We start from the raw sequence: 20,215 nt of genomic DNA on the forward strand, positions 1-20,215 counted from the left end.
GTTGGGTTTTTTTGGCCTACATGGTGTATTTATGTACTCTGTTACAAAGTCAGACTGCTTTCAGTCAAGACCAGGAATGTCTTAACTCAATTTTTAAATAATCTAAAATATTATACAGGTAGAAATATAATATTTTTAATAATGAACCTTGTTATTTCCCCATCTCATTTTTATCCTTTAGTTACACTTAAGCTTTTCACTCAGTACGGGTGGAGAAGATAGTAATAAAGAAGAAGGAAAGAATGAACTGATACCACTTCAGTCCTTGAATCTCCTGCTGAAGAGTATAGGGGCCACCCTCACAGATGTACAAGATATTGTTTTTAAGTAGGTTAAAAATGTGATTGTAAAGATCACTCTCAAAGATTATACCAATATTACATATATTAGATTTTATTTTGCTCTGCATAATAAGGATTTACTTTTTCTCTTTTCTGTTTTTTTAGGTTGTCATTCTTTGAACTCAGGTATCACTTCTGTACTACACAACAGCTCCAATCAGCAGTTGTAAAACATTATTCGAAACAGGTTAGAATATTCCAGTAAATTTATATTTTGCAAGTGCTACTCTGTGTTTTTGTTCTGTGAAACTGAGTAAAATTACTTATATATAAGTACAAAGGTAAAATAAACACATATGAAACAATTACTTATTCAAATTTTACTTCCTTTATACTGGGGAGAAGTGGCATGGACAACAATGCAGCTTGCTGGAATGGATAGGGGAAGCAAACACAATGCAGCTCTGATAGAACATAATTAGCATGAAAATATTAATGCTTTTTCTTGGACATTAGTAGCATATGAATTTTGCTTCCTTCTTGGCTTTTATATACTGTTGAAGTCCTGTCATCCAGTGGAAAGAATCCAACACACACACTTGTGCATGAAAGAAGTCATCATCTTCTGTCCATCCACCATAAGGGATTCTTGGGACATTTTAGTTTAGTGCTCTGTCCATCTTTAGAGGAAAAAAAATCAATACAGGATTGTGACTGGGGAAATGAGTTATCTCTTGTTCTCTTTCCCTTACTTTTCACGGAGGGAAAATTTGGCATTTAGGAGATGTGCAACCTTTTTTTTTATAACAAATTACACTTCATAGAGTTGCAGTTACAACATTTTGCAGCGACTATCAAGAAAATTTTCTTAGCATATACAAAGAGACCACAGTTTGTCCTGTTGTATGAGAGAAATCTATGTAATATGTTGGCTTTGTAAAATCTCAGTAACTTTAACAACAGTTACTGCTGAAATGCTTTTAAGTATTACTGTTTCTTTGGTTGACTTAGTGTGGTTTACTGACTGATTTTCTCACCTTTTTAGTACAACTACTACTTTTCCAAGTAATTTTGCGGTTTTTATATTAAATAAATGTTTCTTTCGCTGTTTCTAATCTGTAGTTTTCTAAACTACACTGTTTGCCTTTGTTTCAGTGTAATTTAGGAAATATTTAACTAAAAACTCTATATTTTAGGCTATTAAACAGATGTATGTTCTTATTCTTGGCCTTGATGTGTTGGGTAATCCCTTTGGATTCATAAGAGGCTTGTCTGAAGGAGTAGAAGCATTCTTCTATGAACCATACCAGGTAAAAATCTCTTCTGCCTTTTTATGAAATGTAGTGTAGAAGTAAATAGATAGGAATTGTATTGAAAATCTATATTAATACCTGTTCAGGTTTTAAATTTAGATTTAGAATTCAACATTTCAAGTGAAAGTGCTTGGAAAACTCAAGTGAGATAAAGAGAGAGAAGTCCATTTAACTTAACTCACAACTTACAGTTCCTTACGGTTCTTACTTTAAAATAAATCTGTTCGTTTTTCCATTCACCTTAAAATAAACAGAATTCAGGGAATTAATTAGTATTCTAAAATAGTCTATTATTCTCTCACAGGGGCTTTTGTGGGCACTTTCACACTTTATTACTTAGTCTTATCTTCTTGTTCTCTTTGTTACATATAAATCCCAATAAAAAAGTAAGATTTAAAAATATATAATGCATACTATTTGAAGCTTATCATAAATATGTCACTTTTTTTCTCATAGGGAGCCATCCAGGGTCCTGAGGAATTTATAGAAGGAATGGCACTAGGACTTAAAGCACTAGTAGGGGGAGCTGTTGGTAAGTTTCAGCATTGTGATGGTAGTTTGCTTAATAGTCAGCAATAGAGTTGAGTATTTGTAAATTGCATTGGAATTTTAATTTGATTTGTATTCCAATAGGTGGATTAGCAGGTGCTGCCTCAAGAATCACAGGTGCTATGGCAAAAGGAGTAGCTGCAATAACCATGGATGAGGATTACCAGCAAAAAAGGAGAGAAGCCATGAATAAACAGCCCACTGGTCTGAGAGAGGGTATCACTCGTGGTGGAAAAGGATTAGTTTCTGTAAGGAGGAAAAAAAATACAATTAATTTTATGCAGACAAAAGTAACAAGGGGCTTGTTGTAGTCACCAGAGTGGTTAGTTTTGAATTTTTTTTTAGTTAGTTAGGTTTTTGTTAAGTTTTAATTGTGGTTTTGCAGATACATAGCCTCAATTGAGTCATAGTTTTAAAGAAAAATGTAAGAGGGTAGGAGAGAAAGTAGAAATTGTGAAGCATGTGCCTCTAATTCTATTAGCTCGGAGTGAATTTTAGAATACTCCCAACACATGTACTTTGGGCCTATTCATGAATGAAATAGAAAGAAAAATGCTAAAAATGAAAAATATTACCTGGAAGCCTTTCGGTAATGTCTGTTTTGTTTATCTTGGTAGGGTTTTGTCAGTGGCATAACAGGAATAGTTACAAAACCAATAAGAGGTAAGTTTGGGTCTTGTTTCATTAACTGTTCACATCATGGTAAATTCTTCATATTTGATGAGATATTATAAGTCTGAGATATAAAACTCAGATTTTATATTCCTACTGATTTTATATTCCTGTTGTTTATATGAACTTTGGATGGAGACTATGTAGTTGTGTATCAAATAAGAGTTGTATTTAAATAGTAGTAAAGTTTGCTACGAAAAAAAGAAAAGAAAAACTCAGTGTCTTATAATGATTTATTGCTCTTAATGCTTTCAGGAGCTCAGGAAGAAGGAGCAGCTGGTTTTTTCAAAGGTGTCGGAAAAGGCTTAGTGGGAGCAGTTGCTAGGCCTACTGGTGGAATCATAGACATGGCAAGCAGCACATTTCAGGGTATTAAAAAGTAAGTAAAATAAGTCTAGAATGCCAAACAGACCATTGGCTTGTGCGCTGTAAACTCAATTTTAAGCTCAAATTCAAACCAAAGAGGGGCAACATCCCAAAGAGAAGACTCCAAGTTAACAATCTCCAATCAGCCACAGTAAGAGACAGTTTCCAGGCAAACCTTCAAACTAGGCTCGAAAACATTCCCACAGATTCCTCTCCTGAAACAATCTGGCTTCATATTAAAAACAGCATCCTGCATTCCTCTGAAGAATCCTTAGAGTTCTCCCTCAAGAAGAACAAGGACTGGTTTGACGAAAACAACCAAGAAATCCAAGACTTGTTGAGGAAGAAGAGAACCGCCCACCAAGCACACCTTGCACTGCCATCCTGTCACGCAAGAAAAACAACCTTTCGTCTCGCATGCAGCAAGCTCCAACAGAAACTCCGTGATATCCAGAACAAGTGGTGGATCGATCTAGCTGAAAAAACTCAATTATGCGCAGATACGGGTGATCACAAAGGTTTCTATGAGGCCCTGAAAACAGCATACGGGCCTACATACCAGGTCCAAAGCCCTCTACTCAGTGCTGATGGTCAAACCCTTCTAACAGATAAAACCTCCATTCTGAATCGATGGTCTGAACACTTTCAGACTCTTTTCAGTACCAACCGTGTAGTCCAAGATTCAGCAATTCAGTCCATCACACAACAACCAGTAAAGTATGAATTGGATACTGCCCCCACTTTAGGAGAAACCCTCAAGGCCATACTGCAGGTAAAAATCGGCAAGGCAGCTGGGGTTGATGGAATTCCACCTGAAGTCTGGAAACATGGGGGCCTTGCACTCCACACCAAATTTCACGAGTTTGTGGTGCGCTGTTGGGAGCTCGGTGAACTACCATCAGACCTTCGTGATGCTGTCATCATCACTTTGTATAAGAAGAAAGGTACTAAATCAGATTGCTCAAACTACCGTGGTATTACTCTGCTCTCCATTGCTGGCAAAATCCTGGCAAGAATACTCTTGAACAGACTAATACCCACTATAGCAGAAGGAATTCTACCTGAAAGTCAGTGTGGTTTCAGAGCCAACAGGAGCACCACAGACATGGTATTTGTCCTCAGACAACTGCAAGAGAAGTGTAGGGAACAGAACAAAGGTCTCTATGTAACCTTTGTCGACCTCACCAAGGCTTTTGATACTGTGAGCAGAAAAGGTCTCTGGCAGATTTTGGAACGTTTAGGTTGTCCCCCCAAGTTCCTTAAAATGATCATCTCACTCCATGAGGATCAGCACGGCCAAGTCAGGTATGGCAACCCAGTTTCTGAGCCCTTTTTAATTAAGAATGGTGTGAAACAAGGTTGCGTTCTCGCTCCTACCCTATTCACCGTCTTCTTTAGCATGATGCTCCAAAGGGCCACAGCAGACCTCGATGATCAGGACGGCATCTACATTCGATACCGTACTGATGGAAGTCTATTCAACCTAAGGCGACTGAAGGCCCACACCAAGACCTTAAACCATCTTGTCCGGGAGCTGCTTTATGCTGATGACGCCGCCCTTGTTGCCCACACAGAAGCAACCCTGCAGCGTTTAACATCCTGCTTTGCAGACGCTGCTGAGCTTTTTGGGCTGGAAGTCAGCTTAAAGAAGACAGAGGTCCTCTATCAACCTGCACCTCAGGAAGTCCCCCATCATCCCCACATCACCATTGGCCAATCAGAGCTCAAATCAGTCCAACAGTTTAATTACCTTGGTAGCCTCATCTCCTCAGATGGTAAGATTGACGGAGAGATAGACAACAGGTTAGCTAAGGCGTATAATGCTTTTGGAAAACTCCACAAAAGAGTATGGCGTAATAAACACTTAAAGAAAAGCACCAAGATCAGCGTTTACAAAGCCATAGTGCTGTCTACTCTCCTATACGGCTCTGAATCATGGGTCATCTTCCGCCACCACCTGCGTCTCCTAGAACGCTTCCATCAGCGCTGCCTCTGTACAATCCTTAACATCCGCTGGTCAGATTATGTGACCAATACATCTGTTCTAGAGCAAGCAGCTGTCGCTAGTATTGAGGCCATGTTACTGAAAACGCGGCTGCGATGGGCAGGGCACGTCTCAAGGATGAAGGACCACCGCCTCCCTAAGATCCTGCTCTATGGTGAACTTGCCACTGGCTGCCGCAAGAGAGGAGCCCCGAAGAAAAGATTCAAGGACTCCCTGAAACAACTTCTCAGCCTTGGCCATATTGATCACCATAACTGGTCTACTCTGGCCTCCAATCGGGAGGCCTGGAGACACACCATCTATAACGCAGCTGTCTCCTTCGAGAACACACGCAGGATCACTCTCGAGGAAAAAAGGCAACGCAGAAAGAACCATATCTTGCAAAATACACCATCTAAGGAGTCTTTCTGCTGCGCCTTTTGCAATCGGATATGTCTGTCACGTATTGGCCTTTTTAGCCACCAGCGTGCCTGTAGCAAATGTGGATAGTGCCTTCCCAAATCTTCGTTCGCGAAGCCTAGCCATGAACATGAACATGAAAATAAGTCTACAGGGTAGCGTATGGCATGAAACCGACAGTAGTACCAGTAGTACATTGTGTCTTCCTATCACTTCTGTGTTATTTACATAATAAATAGGTGGCTCTTTAACAAAATACACAGTTGACAGCATTTAAAAAATAGCCACAAATCTCAGGTATTTCTCGCATTACTGAAAAAACTAGTTTTAAAAGCCTTCATGATTGGATTTCCTTTATTTGCTGATTTTTAACTTCTACCCAAAATAAGGAGATAAAAAAGACTTCTCAGATGAATCTAAAATTACTTTATATATTATTACTATTGTATGAGTTCAAAGACCACCAGATTATGCTAGGATCTGTCATGGTTGTTCAGACTGAGAACTGTGTTAAGACTGCATTGGAATACTTGGTATTCTCACTTTAATGAATTCATTGCTGAAGATTATCTCACACTGTAATGTGTAAAGAAGTAGGAAACAGTTTTGAGGAGGCATTTAGTAACTTCGTCTGAATACGGCAGTTCAATGGCTCTGTTCTTAGTGAGTTAGATCACTTTTGCTACCATAAGATTGCCAGTCTCTTTTGTTTTCCGGTTTAAACTCTTCAGCAGAGAATTGCAAGAGAAATGCAAGAAACATATCAGAGTGGAAGTTCTGTATTTTACAGTTGTCTTTAATTTTGAAGATTTGAAGTACAATGCTTAGACACTAATTAAGTATTACAGGCATGTGCTGCCCTGTACCATCTAGTTTGCTAATAATGATTCTCTGGAACAGATTTCTGATTCTGTTACTGTTTCATAGAATGTCTACTTCTATGCAAAAGTACATGTATAGACAACAACAGTTGCTGTACTAGGACTTGAATTTAATTTGTATACGAAATAATTTAGAGCCTTAGCTAAATATTATAGTTGAGTAGAGATATTGATACATATCTGAAGTAATCTGTTTTATTGTCAGAGTTGCAGATTCATCAGAAGATGTGATAAGCCTGCGCCCACCTCGCTTCTTTGGTGAAGATGGAGTTATTAGACCTTACAGATTAAGAGATGGAACTGGAAGTCAAATGTTACAGGTGAAGGAAAAATGAGAGATAGATTGACATACATTTAAACTCATCTTACATTAAAATAAATATTTTAGAATTTCCCATTTCCTAAATTCCCAATCTGCCCATACCTAGTAACTCAGTAGTCAAGAAGTTTCATTTAATTTCTTAGGCGTATGACCACTTTAGGGATACAATAGTGATACACTTGCTGCTGTGATACAACTCTTGAGGAAGACACCATAATGTCTATCAGTATATCTATAGCAGTTTGTGCAAGATACAGTGCATTTTGAAAGAACAAAGTTTAAATGTGCAATTAAAAAGTTTTATGCCTTTAAATTTCATTTTTTTATAAACAGTGATGATAAGTACAGATACTTTTTCAGTAATTTTACAATACATATTTTAAACAGGGACTTTTAAATCTCAATTTTATGTAAGACAGCATTTTAAAGAACCTGGGAATAGCTGTACTTGTGTCATACTAAAGCCATGAAAGAACCTAAACAGTTCTGAAGTGGAATACTGTTTGCATGAAGAACATGCTAAGCAGCAGTTATTCTTTAATGATTCATCTGCCTCTTAAGGACATTTGAGAAATAATTTCAGTTGTGACACACACATTTTACAGAGTTTGTTTTTTCTCTGTTAGAAATAAACCTGCTTTTTAGAAATGCTCAGGCATAAGAAATAAAGCAGTAATTATTGATTGCCTGAATCTAAACAGAATTTTAAAAATACACATAAAAGGATTCATAGTGTACCATGAAAATGTCATACAGAAATAACCTTTTAGGAAAAGTAGGTAAGAATGAAGTAGCATTTGGAAGAGGATTTTGACTCACTTTGGGTATTGCCATAGGTGTTTGTTTCCTGTCAAGTTCCACTCTTGTTTTTGTTTCTTCTGCATTTCATCAGTTTGTCTCTCATTTCTGGTGGAAGAGGACTGCCCTATTTGGAGCTCCTTAGCTGTGTTCACTATACCATTCACTGGTGATCTAGTTCAGCAGACTGTGAAAGGTCTTTGATAATATTATGCCTCTGCCTTTCTTCTAAGGAGATAGCTTTAACTTGTGCTCTCCAATTTAAAGCTAGTGCCATAAAGCAGTTTTGCCTTAACTAGAGGATAGTTAGAAGCTACTACTGATGAACAGCATAAATTTGTTACTAATCTTTTTGGTTTTGGTAAGAAAATAAATTTCAAAGCATCCTCTTTTCTGTTTTAAAGTGTACCACTAAAACAAAGGCTCGCAAACAAGAGTCAGCTCTACTGTGCAGACTTCTCTCATTACTGTACACTGCTTTTCCTTCTTAAATTTGTACGTTTGTATTTTGGTTTTTTTCCTGAGAAGCGTTTACAAAATTTTGCAATATAATACGTAATTCTAATTTTTTGGTTTTGTATGATCGAGTACAGTACCACCACCTTCCATTATCTAACTTACAAAAACATTAAAGTACGGCCCTGTGTGTTGTCTTTTATATTTTGTGATGGCAGCCACCATTTGAAGATAACTAAACTTGAAAAATTGTTGTTTTGTATCAGTTTTCACTAGTATGGTTCCAACTGCTCTTGAAGAAGTGTTTTCAAAGCTCCATGCAGGGTTATAATTCTCCCTGTAGACAGTCAAATCAGAAAGTAGTATTGTTTTTTCCCACACAATAAATTCTGCTATAGGATGTTTGGTGTCTTAATCTTAATTTAACTCTCAAGCATACTAATGTTTTTGGTTCTTAATGTTTGTGGTTCCAGAGCTGTTACTTTGTTTTGCATGGAACTCAGTGGATTGCATGTTCCCTATTTGAAACAGTTTGAATAGAGTAGTATTTTCTTGTGGGGAAAATAATTATTCTCCTCTTTTGCATTGTTTCTTTGCATACAGGTCTGGTGACTGGTCCCACTTCAGTCACTGTATTGTAGCTTTTCAACAGATTACAGGGTTAGGTTGGAGTAAAACTTCTTTTAGCAATTTAGAGATTGAATATGCTGATTAAAGGAAATAGGATATAGGTTATTTCATGCATTCATACTGCGTCCTAAACTAGGATGTCACTTCAGAATTTCTTTGTTTTTCGGGGTTTTATTTTGCTTTAATTAACAAACTTTCCAGACAAATCATTACTTCTAAACTAATACTTCTGCTTTCTTCTTCCCTTACCATGCTTTCAGAAAAGACAGGCCTACAAAGAGTGGACTATGACTCACAGTAGTAGTGATGATGATGACAGTTAGGATAATGTGGATGTGGATTGTTACAGATATATATGGCCTTTGTCACATTCCTTTGACCTTTAACCTTTAAATGTTGCTGCTATAATTCCCACAGAGATGTTGGGATTCTGTGCTACTAAATTCTTATTTTTAAAACTGTGAATAAAAATGTGGGGATAATAAACTGTATGGTGATGAGTGCTAGGCAAAGGAGCAAAGAATGTAATAAAAACAGTCTTACAGATAAAACTGTACATTAGGTAAAACAGTATTGAATAATATGAAGAAACAAGTGATACCATGACTTAAGAGTTTATTTCCAGATGTATTTCTATCAACTGTGTTTAATGTTTTTGCATTTAAATAAGTGTTTGAGAGGGTTTATTTATAATTTAGTAGTTGGATTGCTTTTAAATGTGTTTAGTAAAACTTTACTGAGTTTGAATTATTGGTGTTTAAATGCCCTTTGACTGTTTTATTCAAATATTTCAGAAGTATTTTGTCTGCTTTTCTTTTAAAAATAAACATGTCTAAAGTATATCTAAAATGGATTCATCTGTTCTGTTCCAACATTGTTTTTCATGTTTCCTGGAACTAGATAATGTGAAAACACTAAATGGCTTATGAAGGTATTTAAAAGATAACATACATACATTTTGCAAGGAACATTTAACATAAAAATTTAATTTTTCATTTATCATTTGTTTTACCATAATTTTTAAATATTTTGTGTATGTTGTGGTATCCTTAAAGGTGTGAAATAATGTTATTTAGTTATTTTTTTTTTATTCTGACTATAAATTGGTTTTGGTTTCACAGCAACAGGAAGGTAAAAAATCCACCCCAGAACTAAACACCATGTAAAAATCAGACAGATGTAAAAAAATACCATTATTTTTACAAGACTTTGTGTAGGAAAACATATGTAACATGCAAAAGTATTTAGTTTTTTATTTACCTAGATATGGGAGGTGGCAGGGAACACTCATCCACTACAAATCTGTATTATAAATTCTACAAAATACCTTTATAAGTTACTTTTTTCTTTAAAAGATTATTTTTTCTGTATTCACTGGAATGCTTGCACAGTTTTCTCATTCTTTTTTGAGGTTCATTACTAAATTTAAATTTGTGTTGCTCTTTAAAGACAACTGGCAACAGATATTTCTATATCATTAAGTATTGTAGTGATAATTAATTCTGCCAACATCTGAACAGTTAGAATTGCTCTAAAGCAATAAGAGCTTCTGAAATGTTTGCATATTTACCAAAGTAATATCATTTTGTTCATTGTCTGTTGGCTTCCAGTTATCAAAATGCTGAGGGAAGAACCATTAAAAAGCATTAAGACTGCTTATTCTTGCTCTATGCTTTCAAAACCTGCTGTACAGTCTGATCTCTTGGTCAATTACCCTTTGCCTTTAATCTCACAGATGAAAGAGGGGACAACTAAATTTGAGAGCTGGTTTTAGCTGAAATTACTGATGCTACAGGTCATGTGTTTCTATTTGTTCGGTAATATTGTCACCTCAAAGGGATGCCTTGCAGAAATAGATGAAAGACTGTATTGCAGTGTGTTACTGCCTGAAACATAGTGGGAAGGATTTTAAATGTCTCAGGTACAACTGGGTCTTCCGTATTTCTTTGAGGAACATAGGAAATCATTTTGATCTTCAATCCTGAAAAAAGACACATCATGTCTAAAAGTTGAGGAAATTGTTAGATACAACTTTATGGAAAGGTTACTGTGACATTTTATTAACTTTATTGGATTTTGAGAATTTGGAATAATGTTACCTAATGTTCGTTGGAATAATGTTCGTTCTCTTTTGTGCTGTTTTAGTGTGAGGTTTTTTTTATCCTATAAAATTGTTTTTCTTCTGTAATAACCAGTCTTTCTAGACAATGCATGTCAATTTTATAAAAAAACATATTTCTTCCTTGTTCTAAAACAGTTTTAGAAATGTAATTATTTTAATAATTTTTTTGGCTAAAAGTTGACCTAACTTTAAAAATTTTTTTATCTTAAAGTTCTACTAATTTTTGCAGAACGAGGAGTAAAATTTAGCACGAATGGTTGTACTCCCGGGTCAGGTATTGCTAATTCAAGTTACACTGCAATATAACTGCAGAGTCCTTTCTTTACTCAGTAGATCAAAAGGTTGTAGAATGCTAACTAAAAAAAAAACAAAAAACAACCCAACAAAAGAGTAGAAAAAAATTGCTTGTGTAGTTGGCAAATACAATTCTTTACTTTATTCTGTCTCTTTGATGGAATATAGTTGTGTTTTTGAAGTTTTTATGTTAATAAAAAAAAAAATATTCATTTTGTACAAGTATTTTATTTGTTTCTCACTTGAGTCTAGACTTCTCTGAATATACATTGAAAAAATAAATAATTTGGATTTAGGGCTTTGGGATAACAAAAACTTGTATAACCTGGGATATTAGTATTTAATTTCTCTCTAGGTCATGGAATGAAAAGCTATGAAAACTAGTAGCTAAACCAACTCAAAGCCAAACCAACCAACCAACCAAAAAACCATGTAGAGATTATTTTTATTAGGGATTTGAAGTAACACCAAAAATGGAGACAATTTTTTCAATTTTGGTTCTTTCCTTCAATTTAATATGTTTTAACAATTTAAGTTTTGGCTGCACGATTTCCCCCACTCGCCCCTTTTTCACTACTGAATTGAGTTTGAAGTCCATTACTGTGCCATCCTTTTGTCTCATTGCTAAATTTTCTGCTCTTGGCTGCAACAGTTACCAATAGAACAAGTCAGCAATTCAGCTTTTCTCAGGAGTTCGGTTTTTCTCTTTTAGTGACTTGTATAACAGTAGGTGGAATGTATATGTTTCCTCCTTGCTGAGGTGAATAATCTGTGTGCTTTATCTCTGATGTTATCCAGTATATCCCTTTTGTTCAGGGTTCTGTGGTGGTCTTATTTTTTCAAGAGGCTCTGTAGACTTAAGCGAGTGCAAGGGGATACTTTAGACAGTTTCTGTGATCATTTAATATGTGTTTGCTATTATTAGTCATTTACAGAAGCTATAGACCTGCCAGACCTTTGCCCTGACAGAGAATAAAGCTGGAAGACTAGTTTTGTGCTTGTGAAGATAAGTCATCAACTGTTGCACCATGAAATCAGTGGTTCTCTGTGTCACAGCTTAATGTCTACCCAAAACCAAAATAAATTTAAAATATTTCTAATTTGCTTTTATAGTGTGTGAGTTTGTGAGGACACTTTCACTGTGTTGTGTGAGATTGCTGTATAAGCTTGTAGAGAAGACAGTCCTCCAAAGCTGTGCTTCAGTACCATGTCCTATTGTATTGGAGGTCTTCAGCTTTTGTTTTAGTGATGCTTTTTTGGTCGTGGACCTTCAGATCAGGTGGTAGAATGTTGAAGTGATTTGTCCCTCAGTATTCAGACTACAATCTACCAGGAAGAACATCTGAGGAATAGAAAAAGTGTGTCATACTATTCCTTCCTCTCCTTCCCTCACTCATCTTGAGCTTGGGTTCAATTCCAAACATAAACATCCATATTATGAAGTACCCTAGAACTGGGGTTTCACTTCATAAAATTATTGGGAGAAATTCTTTCCAAAGTTCAAAGTAATTTCATTTTTATTTGACGTTGTCCTGACTCTTGCCAGGCATTCATGTATGCCATCTAGTTTGCTACTCCTTTAAGTGAGTCACGGCTGTCATCCATCCTCCTTTGGAAAACCTCCTCTGTCTAGTTTAAAGGAAGAAGCAGGATCCTCACCACCTAAATGCACAACATTTGTATACTATTACATAGCCATTGCACAACCCCAAATAGAAGATATATATATTTCCGGGAAGCTGCCTGAAACCAGCTAACACCAATTGTTTCAGAAGAATATGAAAGCTTGCATGACTCAATTTCATTTTAGCTTGATTGTGATGGAAGCATACATGCAATATTCTTCCATTTTCCTGCTGATGCAGTAATCATGCTTCAAATGCTACAAATCAAAGAGGTTTGATTGTATTGGTAGGAAATAGAACCTTTAGGTATTCATCAGAATGAAAGTATGGATCAGTATGGTTTCTCCATTCAGCTTTTCAAAGAAATTTTCTTGTGTATTTGGATCAAAAATTGACCAAGATTATTCTGCTAGTCAGCTTAGGCAACTTTTATTCCTACTGTGAAGAAGGAATTTTGTGTACTGAAAGAAAGCTGCTGTCCTACTTTTTATTGTCCCGCATACTGTGGCCTTAGATTTAAATGTTAATCTTGACTGCAAATTTCTGTTGATTTTAATAAAACCATGTTGGTTTCAGAGTTGCTGTTCAACATGGCTGAATGGAATCTTGAATTCAGACACTAACACATCATGGACAAAAGCTTTGCTTTTTGTAGAATGACACTGCACATTGGGATAACTGGAATGAGGAAATAGGTAATAAGGGGTAAATGTCAGTTCTTATTCATAAGGGATGAGGAGATAATTTTTTTAAGGCAGAAAAAAGAATGTTTTACGTGTTACTCTTTATAAGTTTCCCTCCTTTTTTCACATACATTCAAGCTACATGTATCAAGTCACCTGGGAACTGCTTAGAACTATTAAACATTTCTGTGGGAAAGATTGGATATGTAATTATGGTAGGTTAGCCTGCTGAAATCAGTAATTCTACAGCTTTTGAAGAAGTTACCTTATGATTTGAGCTGAAAGATGCATTCAGGGTTGGAGTTTCTAGCAACAACAGCGGATTGCTTTCAGAACTCACACATTTATACCGTAGCCAGTTCATAAGGAAATACACTGTCAATATATAATTCAGTTGAAAACTTCAAGTTTACCTGAACATACAGAGCAATTGATTTATAACCACTTTTAAGTAGTAACAGCCTTTACACTATTTTTGTACATCCTGTTTCAGTTGAGATGAGTTCAAGAAGGATATCAAGCATTCAGACTTCAGTATCACCCATAACCCTAGTATTTTTTAGAACTATTACCAGAAGCATCATAGATTTTAAATTTTGGCTCTGCTACTTAACACTCTGCTCTGTTTCATTTCTAACTTTGCCAAAGCCCTCTGTGATTGTTTCTCATTAAATTAGGAGTATATAGTGTGATTAGGAATCTCTCCAAATGCAGGGATACCACTTAAGACATTGAACATATTTGCATATCCGTCCATAAATGATTACGTTTGCTGTTAGATTATTGCAGTGACATCTAAGCAGTTGTAGTACAGGTAAGAATTTGCAAAGGAGGGGATCTCTTCTTGTGTTACTTCACATGTAACAGCTGCTGGAGTGTCTCTTTTTTTTTCTCCCAATAGCTTCATATATACTCTTAATCAGGTTATTAAAATGCTTTTAACTTGAAATACAGACATTGTTTTAAAAAAACCATGTTTGTTTTTTTCCAGTGGTGAAACTAATAGTTGATTAATGTTAACTTTTATAGTTTTGCATCACGAGTGGTCCAAGTTGCTGTCTTTCTCCAAGCATTAGCTAAATACCATAAAATTTTTAAAAACTATTTATGCACCTATATTGAGGGATCAATTGTATATCCTTTTATGTTCGAGCTCTATAAGGCACTTTGGTAACAGAGCGCAGTTGTGACCTTGCTATAAGAATTATCAGCAGAAACTTGATGTATCCCTCTGATGCATTTCCCAATGCATAGGTATAACTCTAATGCTTAAAGGGACAAAGACTGTAAGTGAAGGGTAGAAAAATCCAAAGGCAGAAAATGTCGAAGTAGTTACTGCTCTTCATTGGTATGGATACAAGTGTTCCCTTTGCAAATAGCCCATGCAATATTTTCTTGTGCTTTATTTCCCAATTAACTTCTTTTGTCTACAAAACTATAGAACACAGATAAACTGAGCTTATGATCTTTGACTCATAGATAACGAGGACTAGTTAGCTCATGCCAACAATGTTTTTTGTGCTCCGCAAATCACGTGTTTGGGAATCTTAGTAGAATGAAACTCTTTTTGTGGAATTTGGTGGACATTTAAATAGCTTTTGCTTGGGATTGTCACCTGTGTGATAGTTAAATACTGTACTTCCATAATAATTTTTACAATTCTCAGTTCATTTTCAATAAGCTAAGTAAGTTACAGCAGGTTGACAGGTTACAGCAAGCTACGGAAAAGACCAAAAGAGGTAACATCCCTCTCCTAAGTATTTGGATTGTATTTGGATTGAGAGACTTACCTCAATGCTATGCAAAGCACAAGAAATTTACCTTCTTGAACAGGGGATATCCCTTCCATCCTAATAAGGCTAAGTTGCTAAATTCTTCTCCCCTATACTTGCTTCTAATAGAACAGAGATATTGGTCATGCTGTGCGATATTTATATGTTTGGTCAGTAAGAGAAATTGATGTCATTGTCACAGTGTCTTGCAGTTAAACTCAACTGTGTATTTTTCAACTTTGCTGGAGCACCCTTGCTCTTTCCACACACGTTATTTCTTTAAATTCCTGTCAGCTTTCTCCTCTGCTTCCCTGTTGCTAGACCACTAGAAAATTGCTAGACACTAAAAACTTGCTAAACCACTAACGAGTGGTCTATATCCATGAGGACATAGACCTAGACCAGTAACCTGGTATCTGGATCATGTACCCTTCTCATGCTGTCTGTCCATACAACCTCCTCTGTCTTCTAATCATCCAATGTGTTGTGTGCAGGAATGTCGTAGAGGCTACCTTAGAGAGGATTTTTTGCTTAGAGAGGATTATTTACTTATAAGGTGGAAGCTTAGACCTAAATATGAAAGGCAGAGAGACACTCAGTTCAGAGGCATAGCAACCCCTAGATAAAGCTTGAATAAGAAGTTTCCAAAAACATAACAAAAAATAACGACTTTTCCAAGCCCTTAGTTCTTCATTTCTTATGCCATTCTTCTTGCTGAATTCACCCTGCACCAGACATTAACTCTTGTAGAAATAAAGACAAGTGGTGACTTATGTGAGTGGGCACATAATCAATAGCGTTGATTTTTGTAGCCCAGCAGAGCTGGGGAAAGAGAAATTATCTGAGCTTTCTAAGAGCTTTCTGGAAAGCTCTCTTCTGGGGAACCTGTTACTCAAATATTCATGCATTTCAGTCACTAAAGAAACAGCATGTTTGGGGAAGACATAATTTTCAAAATATGTGTTTGGGCAAGTGGAATTATCCATTCAGCCAAATGTGAAGGGTACACCAAATTAGATGTCTTTATTATGTTGATGAACGCTTATTAAATGGTTTTGCTATTTTAACTGCTTTGATAACTAACCTACATGTTTATAAATCTTGGCATACATATCTGAAGGAATATGCTTATAGTTAAGGCTTTAATGAATCATACTGGTTTATACTAATCTAGTTTTGCTTGCAATTTGTAAAAGATGGGAAGTAAGCAAGCAGTCATGTTGCTATTCCCAATTAAGATGCATCAATATTACTTAAACCACTAATTTAATCACTCATAGCTCAGAAAATCAGAAAGCCAATGTTTGCCAAGTCATGTTAGAGTTACAGGGAGTGTCTGTGTTTATAAAATAATCTGCTGTCATCAATATTTAAAATTTATTACCCATTAAAAAATATTCTGCTACAGTATTTACAGCAATTGTAGGAAAACGTTAAGTTCACAGGAAAACAAATGAATATGGAGGAGGGCTAAGCATTACCTTAAGTGCATTATTATAGGTTCTGCTGTCTACATGATAGTGGGGTTTATATACAGTTAGGCATAGATTTATTCTCGGAGTTAATTACTCAATGATTTGGAAGTGACTTAGCATAAATTAGTAAAAGAATCCTTATCATTTGTTGTCTCACAACTGTATTAATTATCGTAAGTTCAGAGTATATTAAAAATATGTAAAAAAATGAGTCCTGAAATGTTTTGAGAAATATTTTTCTTTGCCAGTTTTGGTTAGGATTGATTTTTATTTGCATAGCTGTATTAACAGGAACCATGTAATTCTACATAATTATGAATATTAGCTGTCACAGATCTGTTAGTTATGTTCTGACTGTATGAAAGTAGCCTTTTATTTTAAAAGTATGTCCATTGCATTTTGTTATAATTTATACTTCTGGAGCATAAATACATTTTAAGCACAAAATTAGTACATTAATTTACTAGCATATTCAAAGCTATAAAACTTTTATCTCTCCTAGAAAATTGAAAATGGAAGATTTGCAAAACTCAGATATATTGCACATGCTATGGTCAACAGTACAGATCTGTTAATGGTAACCAAAAGGTAAACAGTTTTAACTGAATAATATGCACTTAAAACAATCATTAAAATGTACATGCCTTGATAATTGCTGATCAGTAACAGTGCTGTCATCATTTATGTAGATAAAATAATTGGAAAGGCATGCCTAATGCGCTCTTAATTATCTTCAACTGTGGCATTGTGCAGCAGAAAAGCATTGAGTGTTATTTCTCTCCTATTTAAGAAGGGAATGTTGGCTTTATGATTTCTTTAGCTGAGAAGGATTTGTTATAAACCTGGTTAGGGTGAAGTCAACTGAACTGTGGGGTTCACTTATAAATTGGCATAATGCAGGAAAAAAGGATAATACCAAAGCAGAGTCAACATCTAATAGTGGAGTATCAGGCATTCTTCTCAAAAAATGTATGTACAACTTTTTGTAAAAATACAACTTGAAGTAGTGTTACAGTTTTGCTCTGAAAGAGAGTATTTTAAGTAAGTAAGGGGAAGATTCAAAATTGACTCTTTTGGAAAGTGTGCTGTATAGTTGTTATAGATCATTATATGAGAACTGTTTTGCAACAACAAATGAATTCACTAGAGCAAGGGTAACATGATAACTTTTAAGTATTTTTACAATAATTTTTAAATCATTACTTTTATTTTCTGTTGCCTAGTGGTGTGTTATTTGTGACAAAAGGGACATTTGGACAGCTGATATGTGAATGGCAATACACTTACGATGAATTTACTAAAGAACCATTCATTGTTGATGGTCGAAGATTGCGCATTGAAGCCAAGGTACATTAACCTTGCCATGTTTTATTGGTTTTTTGTGTTAACTGCTTATAAAATTGAATTTCTACTCTCTCTCCTTTAAATTCTTGGTCTCTTTTGTAGTTGAGATACACTCAGAGAAGGGAGTTGAAATTTGGCATGGGCAAACTCAGATAACTAGCTTCTGACTCTTCTAAGCAGAATGGTGACTTACAGTTTGCAGGTGAAATTCCTTGAGCCCTGGGAATTTTTTGTTGATATGCACCAATTCATAAAGTATTCATGGTTTGGAAAATGGTGACATGACAAAAGGCTCAGAAGATTGCAGAATATTTTTATTATGCTCTCTGACACTGTGGAAATATGCCAATATGTGGACTCCTACCTTGTTGCAATCCTATGCAAATAGAGCAGAGCAATACATGGCATGTGCTATGCTTCAAAGATTTTTTTTTTCATTTGCTAGTAATCAAATTCTTCAAAAATACAGTAAGGTTTCCATATCTTAAAAAAAAACATAGTGACATACATCTATCCTTTTCAATACAAGTTGAAGAATGTTGCTCTTAGTTTCAATTTTTCCTTTGAAAAAAATCCTGAAACTTTCTTTCCCTGGTAGAATTGCAAAAGACAGAAGGAGAAAGATGACCACCAATGACTGAGTGTACTTACAGAGGCAGTTCCTTAAAAATATTTCTTACATTCTTGTTGAATGGTAACTGAATTTAATTTCAATCAATAAATTTACCTGACAGGTTTTGTTTCTGTTTTTAATAAGCTTCAGGTGTGTAATTACACATATTGGTTGTCAGGACAGTCTTGACAGTGTACGAAGTAAATCAGTTTTTCACTCAGATTATTTGTTTCTATTGCAGAGAGCATGAAAGGCAGAGCCATATTGGTTTGGAATCCTCCAAACTGGATTTCTGACTGCAAGTGAACTTTTACAGGATGAAATAATTCTTAGCGTTTCTGCCATTTCAGACAATGCTGAATAACATATCCATCTTTACCCCTACACAGCAGTCATTTCAGAATCCATTAACATGTCTGCAGTATGTCTTTACTGAAATCTGTGGTTGAAAACTGTATTTTGCAAATAACTCCTTATGTTTTTCTTTATGCAGCCAAAGTTGCTGTTTTCACTACCTAAGACCACTACTTCCAAGTCAGTATTGGTGGAATGTCCACTCAAGAAATGACTTAGAAAGAATGAAAAATTAAAACCTTAGGGAGTAATGGATTTTGTTACCGCACATACTCCATTATCTGCCTTCCATTCCTACGCACTTGATAGTCCCTTTTCCATGGTAAAAAGAGAAGTCTGTTACTGCTGGAGTGTTCCACTCCACTGTGCTTTCATGCAGAAAATTATGTTTCTCAGGGTATGTGCATGCAATGCGAACATACTCAGGTTAGCGTAATGGGTACACGTGGCTGTCTGAACCATCATATCTGTATTAATAGTAAATGACTTCTTAAAGTGTGAAGAAACTTAACTTCAATTCTGAATTGCTGTTTTGGGGTCTTTTTTAGGAACGAGTTAAGTCAGTGTTCCATGCCAAAGAATTTGGAAAAATTATTAATTTTAGAAGTCCAGAGGATGCTAAGGTAAAGTCAAAATACTATTAAAATTATGCTGTGCTAGATTTGGCTTAAAAAGTGAAACAAATATTCTTAACCTGAAACTGCTATATGTATTTAAAATTCAGTAATTTCCACATATGCATTATAGAGATGGAAATAGCAATGACCTATTTAGTACTGAATTTCAAAAATAATCAATTTCAACATCAAACTTGTCCGTACGTAAATCTTTGGAATTATAACTATCTGTCTAAAGACTGATTTAACAGTACAACTAACAGAAACTAAACGATCTAGGATGTAAATTAAAATAGTACATTTTAATAGAACAAAAATATTTGGTAAATTACTCTTAGTTTTATTCCAGGGGTTGGGAAGGGGTAGGGTGTTATTGCTCAGTTCCTCAAAATGCAGTTTTGGTTAAAGAATTAAGAAAATCCTTAATAAAAATACAAATTCTCTATTTGATATATGATATTGCTGCTATTATTATACACATTTTCTCTTCGTTTTGACATCATTACTTTTGACTACAATGGAGAAGTAGGAGTGTTTCAGGTCTGCTACCAGAATCACGAGTTGTGAAGGTCATGCCTTGTTTTTATTAGTGCAGCTAATAATTTTCACAAACCATAAATTAGTCTTGTATATATTCCAGTGGG

General features: G+C 35.4%; 1 protein-coding gene across 7 annotated transcripts in view; it reads left to right on the top strand.

The window, feature by feature from the left end:
• Positions 1-20,215, top strand: part of VPS13A (vacuolar protein sorting 13 homolog A) — a 102,699-nt gene that overhangs the window by 78,599 nt on the left and 3,885 nt on the right. For 2 of the 7 annotated variants that reach the window (XM_032676940.1, XM_032676941.1), the window contains 11 exons: positions 182-327; positions 447-528; positions 1,478-1,591; positions 2,051-2,126; positions 2,228-2,391; positions 2,761-2,806; positions 3,071-3,194; positions 6,672-6,786; positions 17,146-17,231; positions 17,867-17,990; positions 19,503-19,577. In XM_032676940.1, coding sequence (XP_032532831.1) covers positions 182-327; positions 447-528; positions 1,478-1,591; positions 2,051-2,126; positions 2,228-2,391; positions 2,761-2,806; positions 3,071-3,194; positions 6,672-6,786; positions 17,146-17,231; positions 17,867-17,990; positions 19,503-19,577 — 1,152 coding nt within the window. Of the gene's footprint in view, positions 1-181; positions 328-446; positions 529-1,477; positions 1,592-2,050; positions 2,127-2,227; positions 2,392-2,760; positions 2,807-3,070; positions 3,195-6,671; positions 6,787-8,932; positions 9,509-13,289; positions 13,409-17,145; positions 17,232-17,866; positions 17,991-19,502; positions 19,578-20,215 lie in introns of those variants that run through there. The other 5 variants (XM_032676943.1, XM_032676944.1, XM_032676942.1 and 2 more) reach the window with 4 other exon arrangements.

This window comes from Chiroxiphia lanceolata, chromosome Z (genome assembly GCF_009829145.1).
Source record: "Chiroxiphia lanceolata isolate bChiLan1 chromosome Z, bChiLan1.pri, whole genome shotgun sequence".
In the NCBI taxonomy this organism is placed as follows: Eukaryota; Metazoa; Chordata; class Aves; order Passeriformes; family Pipridae; genus Chiroxiphia; species Chiroxiphia lanceolata.